Raw genomic sequence first — 21,998 nt, forward strand, 5'->3', positions numbered from 1 at the left:
GCAGTCTTATATTAAAAGTTTTTTCCCATTGAACTTTTGAATCTAAAAAGAATAAAAAGAATGAATGACTTTATTTCGAACTAAAGTTCAAAACAATGTTGTGAACAAAAAGGGCTGCAACTTAAAATACTTTTTTAGTGTCTTTAATGGAGCAACTCCTGCGAGCTAGTTCAGGCGGTCAGCTGCACTGATTCATACACACACATCATACGTCACTCTCCATATGTCATCGACAAAACACACCCTCGAAATTTAAGCTGCAAAATCTTCCCAGCTTTCTCTTTGCATTGTCTATGCTGCTGCTGCCCTGCATCTGTACTGCTGCTTGCTCTTTCAGCCCCACCCTCAAACCCAAGAATCCACGTGCAGGCTCTGGCTAACGGAGAAAATACTTAACCATCACTCCTCAATATCTCATGGAAACATATCTGCAGGGAGCAATGAGGCTGGAGTCTAAACGCCAGACTCTAACTATGTTCTGCTATTGAAATAAACATTTAAAACTTGAGTTGTCTGACTGAACTGGTTTAAACTTTTACCCAAGCTTACAAACCCTTTGGAGACAGGGAATTCGCGACGCAGATGGTGAGGTAGAAGCCTGATTGTGGAAACTGTTGAATATTTTTTGGCACACGCCATTTCTGGCTTTTGTTCATACGTGCATTTTTTGTAGGGATAAACCAGGACCACTGGTCCTCTGCGGATAATTTAGTTCAAGGTAAAAACCTCCTGAACAAAGAAAATTAAAGGAATTCTAATCGGGAGAATTTTCAACTGGTTGCAATCTGCAGTCCTCACCACTAGATGCCACTAAACCTCCCTAAATCTAACACACTGCTCCTTTAACACATACCTTATCTTGCACTCTTTGACCTGTGAGCCATTAAGAGGAGATAAACGATACACTAAGATACAAGAACACAATATGACTCAACATTTTCTGTGGCGTTGACAAATTCAGACGCTAAACATCTGATACAAATCATGATCTGTTTTGTTTAAAAAGTACAATGCGCCATATCTCTCAACAGACAAGAGGAATGAAGAGAAAATGGAGAAAGATAAGCAAAGGACAGTATCCTGCAGGGGTGGAATGATGAATGATTCATAAATGACTGAGTAAGAGAGAAGGGGAGTTATTAATTATTTTGCTGCCTCTGGTAGAGGATGAACATCTGCACACGGGCAAGTGAACTTCTGTCCAGAGAGAAAGAGAGAAAGTGAGGAGGGGGGGGGGGAGTAAAAATTGAGAATGAGATTGACAGATTTTGATATCTGAAGACCCCCCAGATTTATGGGGCCTTGTAATGAGAGAGAATCACAACACGGTGGCCATTTTGGACAGAGACATTTATGAAAACCAAACAAAAGACAAGATTTCCAACACCATCATCTCCCACTGCAACTTGTCCCCCAGGCCATTGCAGTGAATAACAATACGTTCATAGTCAACTTGCCTTGTTAAATGGAGTCAAGAAAAAAAACACTGCTCAAGGGAAAGACCTATACCGATCACAGTCAAGGTTAAAAAAGTATATGCTATAAACCCTCCACTGAAGAGAGAGGGAACGTATTCCCACGAGAAGAACATGTGGTTATTGTCCAGAAACCCTGCAGCATAGATTAGAGGTCTGTTTCTGCGCATCTAATGATGGTCAGGCCTCTGACATTAACACACACATTTGCAGACAAGCACATAAAGTGTTGGTAGGCAGCAAAAGGTCTGCAGGAAAAAAAAAACCTGTCCACTACGACAGCTCCTCAAACTGTTCATGATCTACTGTTTGCAGAAATATGTTCAGTACACAAAGATCCAACAAGGCTGCCAGACACACTGGCAAATATTATTAAAAATGAATGAATTAAAGCAAAAAAAAAAATGGCTGTCATGCTGACATTGTCCCTCAGGCGTCTGCGTGTGTGTGTTTGTGTGTGTGTGTTGTCGGGTAAATATTGTCAGAGTGGATTAGATGTCCAGCGCTGCGTCCAGATGGGTGATAAGACCCATTCTGCAGCCACCTTCACGGCCAATCACCATCAGTGGTCTGTCTGCATACACACATACAACCCTCATTACACACACACACACACACACACACACACACACACACACACACACAGTCACTCTTCAGACATGCTGAACTATCTGACACACACAGACATCAAAACAGAGCTGCACAATACTCCATGTGCACACACTTAAAGCTATAGTAGGTAACTTTTCTAAAACTTAAATCTTTGTCATATTAGCTGAAACTGTCACTATCATATAATTCCCTCATGGCTCTGTGTTCATATGCTAGTCAACAGTCCACTCACTCCCATGAGAACCCCTGTGATCTCTGATGTGTTTGCGAAACTCCTCCTGTTTTTTTGGGTCCAGAATTTGCCTCTAGTACGCTGACAAATAAGCAACTGTTATGGCAGATTTCAGACAGAGCATATGTTCTGTGGCACATGAAGTTAGCCTAAAAACAAATAAGCTAACAGACTAACTAACGGAACAAGCCCTATTTCTACTTTTTTTCTCAGTGAAAAGTTCGACGGCATGTTTAGCTAGCTAACACTGGTAGCATGCTAGCTGTGAATTATAAAGAGTGCATGCATAGTGTCAAAATATTTCACAAAACTGGCTCCACACCTGACAAGCCAACGACCTAACTTATTGGTAGTCACGCATAATTGGTCCTGTTTTTGTCTCCCTACAAAAACACAGCCTTATGGCAAATAACTACCACTTAGTCCTTTAGCTTGATGTTAACACATAATGGGAATTATCATTGTCACGCTAACAGAAATTAGCCTCAAGATGGTGATATTATATTAACAACTCATTCACTTTACGTCACATGCTTAACATAAAACGACATATGCACATATTTAAAGGGGTATACTACCTATGCTCTGTGAAAATGAACTAATGGCAGATGACTTCTCTTTGTTAGCTAAATATTATTATTATGATTCCAATCCGCCACGCTTCCATCCCATGACCAACAGGATTCCTGAAACAATGTCAGCATGTACTCTGTACTGCTCATGCATATATTCCACAAGATTGGACGGCGAAAAACACTCAAACATAACTTTTATGCCATTTTTGCGGTGGCATTTAAATCAATCCGTAAAGAGATGTAATTCCTTGTGTTGAACACCAGGATCATATTCTGTATACGATATGGGAATATGGACACAAAACTGTCGAATCGAGGTATATATCCTGACAGTTGCACATTAGACAGATTATCTGTGAAAAAAACAATCATGTTATACCAGCCCCTAATCTCATTTGCAAGAATCCGCCTGAACAAAAACAACCAATCAGAGCCAGAAAGAGTCTCTTAACACATGCTTTGACTCAGTCAAGCTCAATATCTTAAGCTTCAGGAAGACCTTCGCCAATCCCTCTTTTGCTAACGATATTGTACACAGACAAAAAAACAGAAGGAGACCTGAAAGCAAAAGTGAAAGCAAGCTTTTCGTGAAGGGTCTTCTTTTGTTTACTTGTCTTTGCTACGTTCACTGTTGTTGGCAGCGCAGCATGTGCATGAGCAGTGACTGACACTGCCTTAGAGCCTCCTCCGTGCTCTGATTGGTTGTTTTCATTCAGGTGCAGTGGCAAATGCCTTTAGGAGCACTAGGAGGAGCCAGTGGAACTTGATTTTTTTCACAGGTTACCTGTCTCGTACACTGTCAGGATATAGAGACAGTTTCATCGAACATGACATTAAGATATTATGTTTTTTACAAAAGTTCCCTGCTGTAGCTTTAAATTTATTTTTTATACTTCAAAGCACAACAATGTGTATAACTACACATCCAGAAGGATTCAATCACACAGGAAGGTGACCAAACCAAACGTCCAGTGAAGAGATTACGCAGCTATGGACCAAATCTATCAGACCCTTACCACTTGAAGAAAAGAGAGAACAATGTTCACAGTACCAGGATGAGGAAGAAGCAGAAGAAAGGAAAGAAGGAAGAAAAAAAAAAGAAAGAAAAAAGAAAGAAATACCAAGACAGAAAAAAAAGTAATATAAAGAAAGAATGAAGCAAGAAAGTCAGAAAGAGGAATGAAAGAATGAAAAAGCAAAAAGAGGGAGAGGAAAATGAGTTGTTCATACCTGACTGCTTCTGTAATATAAAATCCAATTTGGAGAGGCACAGACGTGAGGCGGGGGGGTGGAGGATGAGATAAGGTGGGGTCCTTTCTCCCTGCCGTACCCTTGTCCCATCTTACACAGTGCATGTTTGTACACTCACACATGCGTGCGCGCATACACACACACACACACACACACACACACTAACACCCATGCCAACACACGCAGTCCGTCATCAGCTCGGCAAACACTAAATAATGAACAATACGGAGGCTGTCCCAGCATGATAAGTGACTGCCCTATCCTTCCCATTAGTGCCACCCGCCAGAATTAATGATAATTATGTCACGTCCCTTCCCGTACTTTTATTGAATTCTTATCTATGAATAAACGAAGAAAGCTAGCGTCGGAGTGAGAGGGGAAGGGAAGAGTTTAAAAAGAGATAATGACAAAGTCAAGCCCAAATAAGAATATCTGAAAATTCTCATTTAATTATTTTATGTCTGAAAGAGAAGTTGCGATATGGTACAGCAAAATAGTGCAAGTTCAATGAGCAATCAGAGGTCTGAAGCTAGAGAGTTGCAGCAATCGCTGATAAGGGCTGAGGCCCTCTCTCTATCCCTCAAGAAAAGGTGCATAATTTACCAGAGCTCTGCCAGAGGACCGAGATACTGCAGTGAACACGGCTACCTTTCTCCAGAGTACTGTAACACAATAACTGCAGAGGTGAATAAATACAATACAGTACAATGAAGAGCTGTATAAATAAGTCACATCTACATACATTTTATAATCAAGTGCAGTGACTGCTGCAGATGTTGATGTGTTGAAACTGAATCCAGTGCTGTATATGAAGCTTATAAGTAACAATTACAAACAAAATGGATGTCAAGAGGCATAACTCAGATCTTTTACAAAATCTTACTTAAAGGAATGCTATGCAGAATTATTGGTTACTCTTTGTAAATATGCATGCCAGCAAAAGCTACAGTAAATTCTGTATGAGTCTATAAATTTTTATTTTTAGGAAAATCCTACAGTGTATCTTTAAGTTAAAGTACATAAGTATTAGCATAAAAGTTTACCTAAAGTGCCAAAAGTAAAAGTCGTAATTATGCAAAATGCCCCATTTAAAAATAATGTTTTTATATTACTGGATTATAATCAATGTTGTATTAATGTGATCCTCACTTGAATGTTGCAGCTGGTAAATGTGGAGCTCATTAGAGTTACTTAATGTACTGTATCTGCATGGTAGCGTGTGAATTTCCCCCGGGGGGATACAAAAAGTTTTGTCTCAGTGTATAATATTGCATCATATTGTATTTGTTGATCATATTTTGGATTATATATTAACCTGAATATGCAATTTCACTACTAACTAAACTTATCAAATAAATGTAGTGAGGTAAAAGCCTCTGATATGTCGTGGAGTAGAAGTATAAAGACACAGAAAAGGAAAAACTGAAGTATGAGTACCACAAGTCTGTACTTCAGAGCAGTAGTGAAGTAAATGTACTAAGTTACGTTCCACCACTGTCTAAACGCAGATGTCTGTCTGCAAAATAAACTACAGATCTCTGACATCTGAGTCTTTTTCAAGAAAAGCAGAATCTTCAAGAGCATCGTCAAGTTTGATAATAAATTACACATCCAACTCTAGAAAATCAGTTTGATGCTTTTTTTTCAAACATGCTAAATACTGAATGAGCTTATTAGAAAGAAATAAACAACACATTAAAGATTACTAAGAAATGAAGTCTGTTTGTAGTGTAAGAATTTGGGGGAATGTTTTATACTGCACATTTATACTCTAGTTCTGAGAGTAATTACTCTAAATTAATCACATACATCAAATTAAATTCAAATAAACTTTGGCAGATTTGTTGTAAAGCTGCTGGATTTTGGACACAATTGTCCCTCTGTCCTCTACCACAAAAACTAGTCTGCAGTAATTGCAATCCACCTTGCGAGGGAGTTACTTAGGCAGTCACAGGTAGACTTACTTCAGTTTGAACATCTGGTTGAGTGTGGCTTGACAAGGCTGGCTGCTAGCACTAGCATCAGAGGCTGTGCTAGCTCGGACCTCCGGGTTTTCTGCTAAATGCTTTCCCTTGAGGTGATATTTCAGGCTTGAAGTACTCTGATGGTACAAAAAACTCCTATCAACAGTTCCATGTGGGCGTTTTTTAAATGTAAATGTTCCATTCACGGGGGCCAAGCAGCACCGTCTTGTCTGTCTCCATCATGTGACAAAGCTACTTTGGCCTTCAATGGCACACCGGCTCAAAGGGCACCATGGAATGGGATTAATCAGTGTTAATTCTTTAACGTATTATTTTGGCAGCCCTAATAAAATGTACGGTGTCAGTCAATATTGGGCTGGTGGTGAGTGTCTGTCACTCTAGTTTTTGAGGTGTGTCCTGCACCATTGACACTAGTCGGCCCTGTTGATGGTTTTTCAGCATGTTGAATAGGCAAGAGATCACCCTGATTGGCAGTTCAGCTCAGTGCACGAGAAAGGAAACAGAAGTGAGGAAAGTAAACAAACAGCTAAAGTCAAGAGGATTTGAAATCAAACCTAAATGGTTATATTAGGTAAGATGTTTTTTTAGCCATTGAGCTATTTAGCAGAAACAGTTGATAACTGTCTTATTGTTTACTCGTGCACAGTAAATATCCTTTGTTCTATCAACATTGGGTTGTGTGCTAATGTGCTAACTGGCTAACTAGCATCTTGAATCTGTCCTGTCAGTCTTCAGGTTTCCTTTCTTGAATGACATATACAGACTGCTGCTACCTGCTAGTATGGAGAATTATTTCCTGTCACACTGGTGCAGAACGTTTATGCTTGTTGGCTATTGGTGTGTTCAAGTGCAGCTTCTTGGGGGAAGCACTTGGCTGTCGTCGTCGTCACATGTTCTTAGATGTCTGTTCTAGGTCTTAAGAGTCCTTAGTGGGAGCAATAACTCCTTGATTGCACTCATATGATGTTAATAAAAAGATATGGACTTGAAGAAGAATATAACAAGATGCTAGAACCATTATAAAGAGATTAATATGTTCTAAGTGATAATGAGGATAAAAACATTACTGTTAATGATTAGAAACTAACAAGACCTACACAGAGACAATGTGTTGGATAGAAACACACACTTGCACACATACACCTCATTTTGATCAGTGATTAATGATACAAAAGTGATGACTGAGCAGGGAACGTATGAAACGCTTTTGAGAGTCCTGATTAGGGCAGGCATTTATACACTCACTCACACACACACACACACACACACACACACACACACACACTTAGGCAGGCAGAGCCGAGGATAATGAGTGTGTGTGTGTGTGTGTGTGTGTAAAGTGCTCTTTGACAACTCCAGTGGAGAAGGTAATGAGTGTGTGATAATACACTCAAACAAGAACTTAATGAGGCACAGGTAAGGAGTGTTGCTGAAGCTAAGGGTGAGAAGACTTCATACACCCCTGACTGTGACCCTCCATAAACCATCCAGGCTATGTTTTTTAATCTGCGGTGTATTCTGATCGATAACTGCTTAATGACCTGAGAGACTAGTAGCAACGTCTCCTGAAAAAGATGTAATATTGTACTGTACTATAATACACCAGTTAGAGGAGAATGTATGGTGTCCCAGAGGCTTGTTGCCAGGTGCTTTCAGGGGTTTAAGCATCACTAAATCATCACGCTCCTGATATCTGTTGGATGTGACGTGAACATATACTCAGTTTTCTCCTGAATAATAATATCACTGGCAGCCATGAAAGCCTCTCTGTCTGTGCCAAAGTGGAAAAACAAGAAACTGAGGGAGAGAAAATGACAGGGAGGATAATCTAATTTTTGGTGCAATGCAACCATCCGACAAGCAGAAACCATGTGTCAAAGAAAATAATCAGTTTTTCACTATGCAGAATAAACAGCAACAGATGTCTGCGTTGGCGTCAATGTGCCGGGAGTAGGCGCAAAATTCTTACTGCATATGTCAATGTTTGTGTCAGAAATATCTCAAAGTTTTTTGCTTAATTTAATTTCATCAACAGAGTAACACCTTTGGAGACATGCAGTTAGAAGGAACAGGGTTTTGGGTGAGTTGGGGAGAATCCAGTCAGTTAGGTGATAAATACCAGCACAGCACAGTCTGTCAATCACTTTGTACAGACTATGTAGTGATGTTACAGCATCTTGCCTCCATGCAAAGATATGAGAGCTTAATTATGCATGGAAGTGTGAGACCTCAAATACTGGTCCATCTGTTTTTTCAACACACCTTTTCCAGTGTCAGACTTGGGGCGTCTGCTTTCGGCAATTTCTGTAACTTTCCGAAACAGACAATCCAACATTCACACAGTGATTTTCCAGCTGTGTTGAAATGAGAAAGAACACATGGTCTGAACTTCTGTGTTTACAACTAGGGCTGCACCTAACATCTATTTTAATAATGGATTAATATGTCAGTTATTACTTCCATTAATCAAACTTCTTATCTTCTTGTACAACGCTCTATCAAACAAGCTGTAAATAAAAGAGCAAATGCCTGCCACATCAAGAGTAAGTACAGACAAGGCCACTATGATAAAAAAGTTAAATTAGATAAATAGACATGGGGATGCAGGCGTGCGATAAGAACAAAAGGGAAATGAAACTAATGTATATTTGATCAGATTTTGCTCAAGTTTCTGGTCTATGTTATGATACATGGCACGGGCTGTGGCAATATTTCCTAAAGTGGGGGCAGAAGCCAATGCCACGCCTTGTGTAGCTCTTGTGCTGACTTACAGAATGTCATCTCCTTTGTCTCCAGAGCAACTTTCTGTTTCCATCAGACTTCCCTCTTCCCTCACGGCGGCCAAGAGCAGGGTTGTAACAAGTGGGGGCTCGTCCGGCACAGACTGTCTGTGACTAATAGCGTTATACAATTAAGTTTTACTCCAGTTTTTCTCTGATCTAATTTCAGCTAATTAACGTTAGCCAAATCTACCGTCTCTGGCAGATCTGTGTCTGTTTTGGCGTTTGACAATCACACGATTACAGGTTAATTTAAAAAACATGTAACAGACAGAAATACCTTCAATCTGTGTTTTTCTCCATTTCATGAGAGATTCATTTCTATAAAAAGATTCTGCTCATGTGTGCAGAATCTGTAGTTGGCAGGACAAGATTTTGGTGTCGAAAATGTTTTGATTTCTGTTTGTATCCATTGAAGTCAGAATAGTATTGAAAAATAGCATTTTATGACGGTATACAGTCTGTGTGAAGAGGTGGAATGCATTGGCCAAAATGCAATCTCGGAACCCATCAGCTATTGTCTGACGACTTGTTATCTTAACGTTAGCTTTTTTGATAATCTATGTACATCCATGTGCAAATATCAGTTTGTAGAGATTAGCCAAAATGACTAATGCATGGAAAAGAAAGCCTTGGCTCGGATATCCACTGGCTGCACCGGGTCAGCCTGAATTATTGGCCCGTAAGATAGAAGTCTTAAGACACCGATAGAGTTTTGAGACTGAAAATGGATCAGCATAGCTAGGTGTTAGCTTTATCAAGCATTAAGTTTAAAAGAGCTTTTTTAGGCACCTGGTGGCTACAATGAAACAGATGAAAAACAGACAGAAGGTATTTCTGTCCCCAAGATTTTTTTTAATTAACCTGTAATCATGTTGTTTTTATTTCACTGTAATGGACGCAGATCTGTTGGAGATAGCAGATTAAGCTAACGCTAGCTGAAAAGAGGTCGGTGAGACACTGTGGTATGACATAATCGTATGGGCATTTTGAATATTTCATGCTTTAGTCAGAGACGATCTAGATTGAATCCTTTATTTCTTCACAACAGAAACTTGCTCTAGAGACAAAGAAGACACCATTATTCCCTGAAAGTCATCACATGCGCTGCACAAGGCGCGGCATTGGCTACTGACCAGTTGTTGTTCCAACTTAATCACACTGATGGTATCGATGAAAACAAAAAAGTGTCAACTACTTCCACATCCCAAATGATGCTCCTGCTACTTACTGGAAGCATGAGGCAGGTTGGTGAAGAATGTCTTGAGGCGACCAGCGAGCCACTCCATGCTCTCATGAACGTTGGCCAAAGCCTTCAGGTCACTGACATCCCGCAGGATCTCATTCTGGGGGATTAACTTGTCTCCCAGGTTCCCAGTCAGCACCTCCGACTCCTTAGCAAAAGCCGCCCTGAATGATGCAGAGTGTGGGATGTAAGAGTTTGTGTGGTTAGAAGGACTGACGCAAAATATACTGTTGGCAAAAAACACACATTATTTGACCATTACTCAAACTGCACTTTATCAAAAATGACTGCCATAAAAAGTGCTAGGACAAATAAACGTCTGATGAATAAGAGGCATGGACATGAAAAACCCTATAATCAGTCGAAAGTATTAAGTTATCTACAGAAAATTATCAGTTATTGGTTTGCTGGTTGGACTCAAAATGTCCGGTCTGCAGAGGCAGTGAGTGGCTTACATAAATGCTATAATAGAAGCCAATTTTCATAAAATAAAACATAACGGATTGCTGAATGGAATAGGTATGCAAATGTATGTGTTCATCTAATATTAAGTGTGTTTATACTGTGTGTGTTTATCTGAAGAGGGAGAAAGTTTTATAATAATCACATGCTTATATGCACAGTGACGTTGGGCTGAATTAGGGCAGTAACCTTCACAGCAATACACAAATGTCCAAACTAGATAACAGAAACAAGACACAGTTAATGGGATAAAGGGTTGATAACTAAGTAGATAGTAAGACAGAGAGAAATGCCAGGAGGAAAGGAACACAAGAATAACTGGGTATCATTAAAAAAAATTACACTACCAGTACCAATGCCAGTACCCTTTAAATGATACTGATAATTACTGATTACTGATAATTCTAGTAGGCTACCAAAAGTTTAATTTGTGTTTGTAATATTAATAACCTATAAAATTAATAAAATCGATACTTGGCGTCCTTGTATCTATACAATATTGCCACACAAATTTTTCACCCCACCGCTAATGCATACTGTATTTTTCCCTATCAAATAAACATTACATGAAAATGAAATGATACCTTAAAGATACCAAGTCCCAATACCCAGCCCTAAACACAAGGAAGTTGGACACAGTTGGACACAGTGTTAAAGAATTTAAATGACAGTGACTTTAAAAAGAGGGAGGTGTGAGTCGCTACACACTCAGTGGGAGAGAAAAACAACAGGTGATGAAGAATATTTAAAAGTGGAAAACAAACAGACGGCAGAGATTTACAGGGTGGAAAAACAAAGATGTAGAGATCAAAACCCCCCTTTTCACTATATTCGCAAGTGCTTGTGGTTTTGGAGGGATAATTGACTTTAGAGACTGGCAGGAAAAGATGGGGAGAGAGCGAGGAAGCTGGAAATCTCTACACCACAGTGCTGTAAACACATGGCATGCAGACCGGCCTCCAGAGTCACCAGGATGTCCATAAGATCAAGATGAACAAATGGATAAAAAAACAACAACACACATATTCTCTCGTTCATACTTAGGCATGTGTATTAATGAGGCTTTATTGACGTACTGAGTTGCCAGTCGTGCAGAGGCTAATCCCTCTTTCCTACTAATGAAAACATCTACGGCTCTCAAATCAAACAGCCTTATGGTCTCCTTTTTGCTATCTCTGAGCTCTCATAGTGTGTGTCTGAGAGAGGGAGGGAGCGCGCACACAACAGATTGACTTTCTTTGGCCACATAACCAATTTATTTATTTACTTTTCTATTCCGCTCCAATGAGCTCCAGTGTTCCCTGAAGAGTGCGCACATTCAAAGGCAATTTCGATAAGACTGCCACCCCCCCCCCCTCCCTGCCTCCTTCTGCTCTCCTTATATTTTCCTATTTTGTTCTTCCCTCGTTTCCTTACTTCCTTCAGATAGAGGGTGTTTAAAAAACAATCGTGACTTATTTTACAGATGCATCTTAGTCAACAACATAGGGTTCAATAATACGGGAATAAAGGAGCAAAGACGAAAGGGAGGGATTATTTGCGTGATTGCTCAAGTGTGGTGGTGTACGTCTACTCCTCCTTGTTTGTGTGTGTGTGTAGCGTGCACGAACATGTTTTCCCTACTTGTTTGAGTATAGCTTTTTTTTTTTCATCACAGAATTATGAATGTGCATACACATGGACATATGCATATTTATCTAAACTAGTGCATATGTCTGTTGTGTGTTTTCATGTGTGTACCGAGTAAAGTCCTCTTCATCCTCCCTCTTCTGTCGCGTCTGTCTCGGCTGGGCCATATTTGCCCAGTTAGGAAGCGACTGGAGCAGACGGCTGATGTCCTCATCTTTCGACCAGGAAGCACTGATGGTGAGCTTTTCCTCACACTGGACTATACCCCTGAGGACAAACAGACACATAAAAAGCAGACAAACTTAGACAAGTTACAAAACATATATTTGTCTTTTACTGCATGTTACCACGCTAGAATGTTACAGTCAGCTGTTGACGACATGCATGTAGCTTTTTAGTGATGCTAAAATGCTAAATGCTATCACCATTATTATATAACAGAGGCTGAAGGGAATTCATTCCTTTGCTTTAGAGATATGTGGTCATGAACTGAGGTGACAGAGCCTTCTTAATAGCCACCCCCTCCCTCTGGAACTCTCCCTAAACACATTAGAGACTGCAACTGCTGTGGTCTCACAAGTCCAACATTCAAAGTGTTTTTGGAAATCATGGACGTCCTGTCCTCCGGGGAAAGGGGAAAAGGATCGTCCAGATTGTTACCATTTCAAAGTTCAAAAGCCAGCATTTGTGGTGGTAAGGGTGTGTGTTAGTGCCCATGGCATCATGGGTAACTTTGCATCTATGAAGGCAACAAGAATGCTTAAAGGTACAGGTTTTGAGGCAACATATGCTGCCATCCAGATGACGTCTTTTTTAGGGGATGTTCATGCTTATTCCAGCAAGACAATGCCTGAGCCACATTCTGCAGGTTACCACAGCGTGGCTTCCTGGTATAAGATTGCAGGTGCTGGACTGGTCTGTCTGCAACCAGACCTGTCTCTAATTTCAAATGTGTGCTGCATTGTGAAGCGCAAAATACAACAGCGACCCCGAACTGTTGAGCAACTGAAGTCGTATGTCAAGCAAGAATGGGAAAGAATTTCACTTTGAAACTTCAGCATTGAGTGTCCTCAGTTCCCAAACACCTCCTGAGTGTTGTTAATAGAAACAGAGAGTGAGTGAGTTGAAAAGGTTTTGCAAATCATTGCATTCTCTTTTTACTTACGTTTCACAAGTGTCTCAACTTTTTTGGAATCAGGAATGTATTTCCGATGTAAAGAGTGGAGTCATGGCGACCTAATTCCTGAGCAGAGATTGAAGTCACGCTCCCTCTCTGTTTGTTATAGTCCGAGCTGTGTCACACTGACTTGCTGACTGCCACTGCTCTGCACAGTGCTTATGTGGTGATTACTGCTGATATCAGGATGGTGTAGTGGAAGTGAACCGCCAACCTCCACCCTTCAGTCCCCACTGGTTAACAATGTTAGCTCTGTCAGCACCGTTGCCATTGTTAGCACTGTTAGCTGCTAGTGGCCGGCTCAGCCACCTCCATATTAAGAACTGGATCACAGACATACACATATTGTGCATACAGCTCCTTTAGGATACTAAAATGTCCATCAACAGACTACCACTCCTCTGGAGCCATGCAGCAAGTGCAGCTAAAAATAAGTGGACTGCATAATGCTAATAGTCATGCAGCAAGACTAGTATCATTAATAGTCAGGTAGTTGAACATGAGCATCTGTAGTGCACTGACATGTAAAGTGGTATTACAGCAGCTCTGATTTGGCGTGAAGAGAAATCGGGGCAGCCTGCCAACATGTATCTGCTTTGTGTGCATATGTCTGGGTTGGAGAAATTGCTTGGTTCTGCAATTAATATCACACAAACACCTTGTACGGGAGACACCAGCAAACATCTACACCTCACACACACACACACACACACACAGATGTGTTCATGCGAACATGCATACGGGAACACAAACGCACGCAGCACACACAAATACAAATAAACACATACACATTGGCAGCCTCTGTTGGGCTCATCTTTATCACTCTGAGACTGAGGCTGACCTGTGACAGAGCCCAGATGGACTCCCAGCAGTCTGTCAGTCCTTTTCCTGCATCCACTGGCTCGGTCATCCCTCCCTCTCTCATCCCTCCATATTCTCTAGCCCCCCACCATTTACCTGGCCAGGTGTCACACGGCACCAGGGGAGCACAGATGGATGGCCTTTCACAGCACCGGTGTGTGTGTGTGTCATTGAGTGTGTTTAAAAAGCAATGAGAACCAATTCAAAACCAATTCCATATTCTGAAGAGTAAACATTCAATGCCGCGAGCCCTTCATAAATATGCACACAAACATTTCCCCATGATTTTCCATAAAAGCTTTGCAGATTGCAACCTTACCTAAACAACACAGATTTATTCCTGCAACATTTTGAATTCTACAGCCATCCTAGAGTGAATAGATGAAGATTTCAGCTTCTATTGCAGGTGAGCTAGCCTCCTCCTTCTTTTACCTGTAGGCTGTGTTGCAGATTTCCTTGTACTCTTTGAGCTTGTCGCAGACCATCTCTAGGAACTGGTTGGAGTAGGCACTCAGGTCTTGCATTAGGCTCATTAGATCCTGGATTGACTTCTCCACCACCACCGTGCTCTGGAGACAAAAACAAGAGGAGAGGAATGAGTGTTTTGTTGGTTTTATTTAGACGTAAAAATGTAGATTTTTCAACTTTAAGAAGAGAAACAGACAAAGTAAGAGACACAGAGAAATAGAGGGGGGATTGTATGCAAATGTTCAGTCAGATTCAGTCTGCTGCAGTGCCAATATAACAGGACGGCTCCAACTTCACTTGTCTTATCTGTCACCTGCGGCTGGACTGATGACTGGTGCTGGAGAGCTTGTCAGAAGTTGTAACACTGCATTGCCGGAATGGATGATTCTTTGTGTGTAAGTGAATCAGTGTGAGTGCACATATTTGTGTGTGTTTTAAACTTCTGTGTTGTGTGTGTTCTCAGGCTGAAAGTGAGTGCGTGCGCATTTGTCACAGTGCACCCATCACCAGGAGCCACGGCAGGGCTGTGACAGCAGCCATTACAGATTAGCCACTCCTGCGTGACTAATAGCTGGCCCGGGAACAGCAGAGCGGCTTCACATCCCCAGACGCACTCACACATACACATGGAGAGCAAACTTTTTCAAAACACACACCTTTGAGCAATTCAAGAGCTGTTAAATGAGATTACAACTCAGTACGTTCCAGTTTGCCTGCTCCCAGCACTTAACCAATCTATCCTACATCTCCAATAATAGTGATAACTTGCTATTAGTCTGGTGATAGCCTCGCCGCACTCGCTCTGAAACTCGCAACGACTACGAAAGCAGTGCTGTGTGTGAAGCAGAGCAATCCCACACAAAGATACACAGAGCGGGGGATCTTAAACATGTGATTTCTATTCATCATTCATAGATTCTTAATATTCATCTCACTATTCTTGCTATGTAAACTTAATAAGAAGTTCCATTGTTTAGGTGTGAAATGGAAAAATTAATAGCTTTGTCAAAGATGAATAAAATGGAAATGATCTGTGTGGTGGGTGCAAAAAACTGCAGGAGGAGACGGTTTTATTTTGCCTTTGTATTAGCTTTTTAGTGCTGCCTGTAAGATGTGTAAGAGCCAGGGTCCACACACCTTCTTAAACATCACATTCAAAGACTTTTCAGGCCAGATTCCTTCAAATTCAAGGACCCAACACGGCATAGTTTGAGACAGGATCAAAGTTAATTACTGTTACAACACTCCAAATTCTTATAAAGAGAACTAGCAGGCTTTACAGGTGCTCACAGACTACAATTAAAAAGAAGGAGGCCACAACGTGTCAACACTTTCAACTGCTGTTACAGTGAGGGCAGAAAATATCAAAAGAACTTGAATTTCTCTTGCAGCAAAGAAATATATGAATTTAATCACTTTCAATGACTCATGTCTATTTATGTGTGTGTGTCTTCAACCCTATTTGCACAGAACTCACCCTAGTACCAGGGGACTTCATGTGATTTAGAAATCACCCACCACTTCTGCGTTTTGTGCGGCACATTCACACAGAATAAGCAAAGTCTATATTTGACTTGTATTTACTGACATTATCCCGCAGATATGATGCACGCAGTCATTTGTAACTCCACTCTACACAATACCATGAGTGGTGATGTACAATGTTAACCTCCTTTTCTTTTTTTAAACATGAGTTAAACGAGATTCTGCCACACACTGTCAAGTTATCCATGTCATTATCTTTTGAGATTTCGCTCCTCTGATTGATTTGTTCTTGCTTTTTCTGCAAATGCATCTCCATGCTTTGTAACGAGATGAGCCTCCTGAACCCAAAATCCTGTCAAAACCTTCATTTATAATTGCAAACACAGCCACGATAATTCTCAAATGGGAAAGAGGCAGAAACGAGGCACAGAGGAAACAAAAACTTGAACACAACCCCAACCAACACCACGACCTCTGTGTTTGGCGACATAAGGTACATAATTTACGGTGGGATTTTCACTTGACAAATTACAGACGTGGCAGATTCGCACAGGATTAAGATCACAGACAAACTGAAATTACCACAAATTACCAGAGGTCCCCAGGTAATATTAGTCCTGTGCAAATAGGGCTTAACTTTTACACCTTTATTTGTTTCTCCTTAAAACCACACACTTTCAAGGACTGCAAGGACCACCAGGAACCCTGGAGATCCAGAGGTGATCTATTCCAGAGTCAGGTATCTCATTCACTAGATCAATAGCTTAAGAACAACAATATGAATGCATTCAGGTGTGATGTCAGTAATGTAAGAGAAAAGAAATGAACATGTACAAGTCCCAGACTCTGCATGATATAATAGTTATTATTACCTCTGTTATTTTAGAGGTTTGTGCGTGTGTGTGGGTGGGTGGGGGGGTTAGACGGGACATCCATAATATTCAAAGCCAGTGGCTAGTTGCCAGAGTGTCAGTAGGGGGCAGTAGCGACTGTAATTTATCATCTAAAAATATGGAGAGACCCCTGATGTGATAGAATGATATTAATATTAATAGCTCTTTCTGTGTTGCAGTTTCCCCCTCGCTCATTCTGTCACAAGTAGGCAGGCATGCGCGCGCCCGCGCACAAACACACACACACACACACACACAAACAGCAGCCACTCCACTGAGGGAAGTAATGATCCATAGCAGTGCCCATGCCCATGGAGTGCTAACCAAGGCCTTGTCTCTGCCAAGGGAGCACCCTTTACTGTCCATGCCTGACTCCCTGTCAGCCTGCCAGGGTAGAAAGAAATACATAGACCCTGCAGGAGGTCTAGCTGTTAGTGTAGCTCTGGCAAAACCTACTGTACCACCACATCTTAGCGCAGGCTGGTGGTACTGTTACCCACTTGAATTAAACTGTAAAAAAAAATAGCATTGGCAATGACCACATTGGCAGTTCCTGTTACAGTGACTATGGTAATAAAGCAGTAACATTAATATGCTACTCTTGTGATCCCTGGAGGGAAATTCTATTTTTTCAGTTGCCTCCTCCAAGGAGGTCAGGTTGTACGGTCAGCACCACTGAGAGTAAGAGATTCAGTGGGTGGCTCAGGTAAACTTCAGGAGGCCTGAAGTCTTCTGTCAGTATGAATGGAATCCATTACAGTACTACAGTTCTTAATGAACCATTTGACTTGGCAAGAATTACATTATTCAAATGAATCAAACTTAATTGATTTAGTGCATACACAGCGACAGTCTTTTTGGGAAAACTGGACTGCTGCAACAGCACAAACTATTAGGATACATTAAAAAAATCGTCAAGTACTTTTCAAAGTAAATGGCATACATGAGAATAAGGAAAATGTGGATTAACTCTCATGTAAGTGACAATATTTCAAACGCAGCAGAATTGCATGCAACATGTTTTTCTCCTTGCCTCTCAGGGCGTCCCTGAATATGCAAACGACTGATGATTCAAATCATGTGCTATCAGGTAATAATTAATTTATAATAAAGTGCAAACGCATTGATTTTAGTATTACCACCTTATGCTCAATATTGTAACTTTAAAGCCCAGTCCAGACCAAAGATTTGCGACGAGGCCAGTTGAAACACACAACTACTTGCAACACCCCGCTGTGCAAAGTCCTAAAACTTGCAACTGCATGATACGGTGTATCATCTCTATGCAACAACTCTCTGTACTTCTGTTCTGATTTCCAGCTTTTCAGGCTTATTTTGTGGCTGAATATATTTTCTTCTTTTATTAGCTTCTTAAAATATGAATGAGGATAGTGATAGTGAGATACTGGCTACAGTTGCATTTGTAGTAGTGATGACACAGCGAAAAACAGAAACAAAACGAGCATCAGATGGGATGTATCCATAATAAATACTGCACAATAATATCAAAAACCAGCACCAATTAATCAGTCAATGAGAATATGTGCATGCAGACTGTTCCCGATCTACTTGTGTTTCAAATACATGGGCCAGACGTGGCCGTCGAAGAGGCCGGGGGGTCTGGAGGTGTGTAGTTCCTAGAGCACCTCCCCTTTTTGCATTCTTGATATGGGAAGGAAATAAAGTATTGTGGCTAAGCACACCGATCAAAGGGGTGTGGATGAAGCACAGAAAGTCCTCCACAATAAGGATGTGAGTCTCCTCCTCCTGATGGCCAGACTTTGAGACAATCTCAGTATCCAGCGTGTAAATGACGCCATGCGACTTCTCAAACTTCACCAGGTTGTCCAACCATGCCTGGATCGTACTCATCATGGCGTCCATGTCCAGAGCAGTGATGACTTGGGGAACTCATCCTGATGTACCACACAACAGTTGGGCAGGTTCTTGATAAGTCGGTTGGTGAGGGTGGTGCCGATGCCGATGATGTACTTTATGATTTTGAATGGTCAAAGCTCGACGAAAAAAGTTGCTGAGAAGTCAAAACGTCAGTTAGCCTGTCCAGGATCACAACGATCGGACGGGAAGAAAGCTTAAAAAGAGAAGGTTGCAACAGGAAACATGAAGTACTTGATTCCTCCATGGGACTTGAGTTGAGTGACAGAGAGCAGAGACTAGGACAGAGCACCTGCTACAGCAAGCGAATACGCTATCTGAATTAATTTTAACCTGACGAGCAGACTTCACTACAGGCCTTTTGGCTGTTGAAACAGGTGACGTTTACGGTTCTAAAACCATCTGCTGGAGATTTGACCAGCTGAATTGCAGATGACACCATCATCTGGCTTGAGTCGGCCAGTTCACACTGCTGCAACTTTTCTCTGCAGCGTTCTAAAAATGGTTTTGTCTCGTCACAAATCATTGGTGTGAACAGGGCTATTCACATTAAAAATATGACTTTAATTGTGAAAAATATGGGAAAATATGAGTAATACAACACTATAGTTTACAGAATTTGAAAACAAATTTGCCATTGTCAAAAAGTTCACATGTTGTCAGAATCATAACAGCGGCCCTCCACTCTCGCTGCTTCGACTTTGAGGACATAGAGCTCAATAGCAGGCCAGGCCAGCGAATGGAGAAGAGTAAACAATGGATGCCCGATCCATTACTCCTGGTCTAACAAATGCTCTTGCGCTCAGCTCCCTTGTCTAATTCTGCTCATTTAACACAGCCATTTGTCTTAGGCAGCAGAAATCATTAAAAAGTAATCAAGGGACAGATTGAGAAAGGGAGGGCTGAGAGAGAGTGGTAGAGAGAGCGTGTTCTGCTACGTCTCCTCTATCTTACTTGACCGTTACAACATCCGCTGTGGAGGCTTCTCTGTCTATGTCTATCTTACTCTCTCCCTTCCTCTTTCCCATGTTTCAAGCTTAAAGGTTAACACGCTGCGCTATCATGTGAAAAACACCCGTATTTCTCCGGTAATTCTACTTCGCAGTATTGCATTGTCCCTGAAACTGAGCCTTGTTGCACTTTTACATCATTACTATGTAAAAGCACGGCCATGAAGGAGAAAATGATGTGCGTCTTGAAAATGGATCTCAAAATTTGCTGGGGTAAACTACTGTCATTAAGAGTGGGAAAAAACGCCATGGCCATAGTGGTTTAATAACAGCAACACGACAGTGGTAGCACTCGGAGCGGCGCCTCAGTGGAAAAAGCTGTTAAATGCACGGTCATCACTACAGAAAGCACACTGAGCCGCTGCTAAAAGTAGTTATTTCCTTTGATGGAGTGGGTAAAAAGCAAAACACAGAGATGACATTAATACAGCAAGAGTGCATTGATGTGAACTTCCCTGTGTTGTCCTCTTCTGTTGACTAAATGTGCCATCCTGGGGTATAAAGGAAGGTACAAAGAGGAAGTGCATTTTATTTACTCAAGCTCATTTGAACTATCTAAGCACATGTGGTGTGTGAATATCAGCTTGTTTCATAAGGTGTCTGTGATGTGTGTTTTAAGCTGTTGAAGTCTGAGGGGGGGCCCGAGGGCCTCAGGTTTGAATCGGAAACGGATCATGGATTTTCCCCATTAAAATAGTGGGGTGCCCTCAAGGTTGTGCAGAGTTCAAAGTGTTTAACCCTGTGCTCACACCGTGACCCCAAACCGCTGACTCGTGTAATGCCTACGCCATGCCATTCACATGTCTGACCGAGGGTTTCCAAAATAATACATACTCAGCAGTGCGTACACTCAACTGTGTGCGCCCACGCAAACCAGAACACATGGCAAGATAACCTCTGTCTCCCCCCTTTCTCTCACACACACACACAAACACACACACACACACACACACACACACACACACACAGGCTGTCCCTCTCCTGGGTAAAGAAGGAGCTGGGCATGAGTGGGACATTGTCTTGACAGATCATTCATCAACGTCAGAGAAGAGAAACACTCCGTAGACTCCCCCGACACACACCGGATGGCCCTCATGCTTGTGTCTGCTCAACCACAACACATGCTTCTTTGTATATGTGTGTGTGTGGGCGTGGGTTTGTATTCAAGCTTGTTTAAGCTCTGACAACTACACAGCTTGCTTCTGTCTACTGAAGTGTGTATAATATCACTAAAAAAAATCTTGGGAAAACAGTCCCTAGCCCTCATGGGACTGTTATCTAAAATCCCAATCTGCAAAACTACACTTTCTTATTTTTCTTTTAATTGACTGAACTTACAGTTTTAAAGATATGGAATGTGTTCGGGATGTCAGTTTCACTTAATATTGCTTTCAATACCAGAAACGAATCAGTTTTTTTATAGTTTAAAAAAAAAAACAAACAAAAAAAAAAAACATGGCTGTGATCTTTTAGTACATTACTACACTGACTAATTGAGCTTTAGCGACACATTTCAAAGCACAATCCATTTACAGGTTGTGAAATTTCGTATTTTGGGATGTCTTGCCTTATGTATTTTATTTTCTGTTGGCTTTGCTGACATACAGACGGTTAGCGATGCGAACATGTGGAAACACTGTGCCCACTGCCCACCCTCCAAAGGTTAGCTAGCCACTCCGCACTTAACACCGCTTGAGAAGGAGCTAGCTTGCGGCACTACTCTTTCAGCTTTTTACCGCCAGCATGGGTCTGGACGGCGTTGCTGCTGAAACATTATGCCCACCCTCTGATCTTCCTACAGGTCGCCCCGGTGGAAAGTGTCTTATCTTAGAGCGGCAAAACCCCTTTAGCACTGTTAAGTATGTTAGCACCACTAGCTGTGCTCACGCTGCTAACAGTGCTAACAGAGCAAACAATAACAGAATTCAGGGGCTTTTGTGGCTCAAAATTAAGCTGCTTAC

At 41.4% G+C, this 21,998-nt stretch overlaps 1 protein-coding gene across 1 annotated transcript in view; it reads right to left on the minus strand.

Moving 5' to 3' along the window:
- exoc4 (exocyst complex component 4) overlaps positions 1 to 21,998 on the minus strand; it is a 192,899-nt gene that overhangs the window by 37,402 nt on the left and 133,499 nt on the right. The window contains exons 14-16 of the mRNA XM_033614666.2: positions 14,718 to 14,854; positions 12,359 to 12,514; positions 10,142 to 10,320 (exon numbers count right to left, since the gene is read on the minus strand). Of these exons, the coding sequence (XP_033470557.1) occupies positions 10,142 to 10,320; positions 12,359 to 12,514; positions 14,718 to 14,854 (472 nt within the window). The remainder of the gene's footprint in view (positions 1 to 10,141; positions 10,321 to 12,358; positions 12,515 to 14,717; positions 14,855 to 21,998) is intronic.

The sequence above is a fragment of the Epinephelus lanceolatus genome, chromosome 23 (genome assembly GCF_041903045.1).
Source record: "Epinephelus lanceolatus isolate andai-2023 chromosome 23, ASM4190304v1, whole genome shotgun sequence".
Taxonomy (NCBI): domain Eukaryota; kingdom Metazoa; phylum Chordata; class Actinopteri; order Perciformes; family Serranidae; genus Epinephelus; species Epinephelus lanceolatus.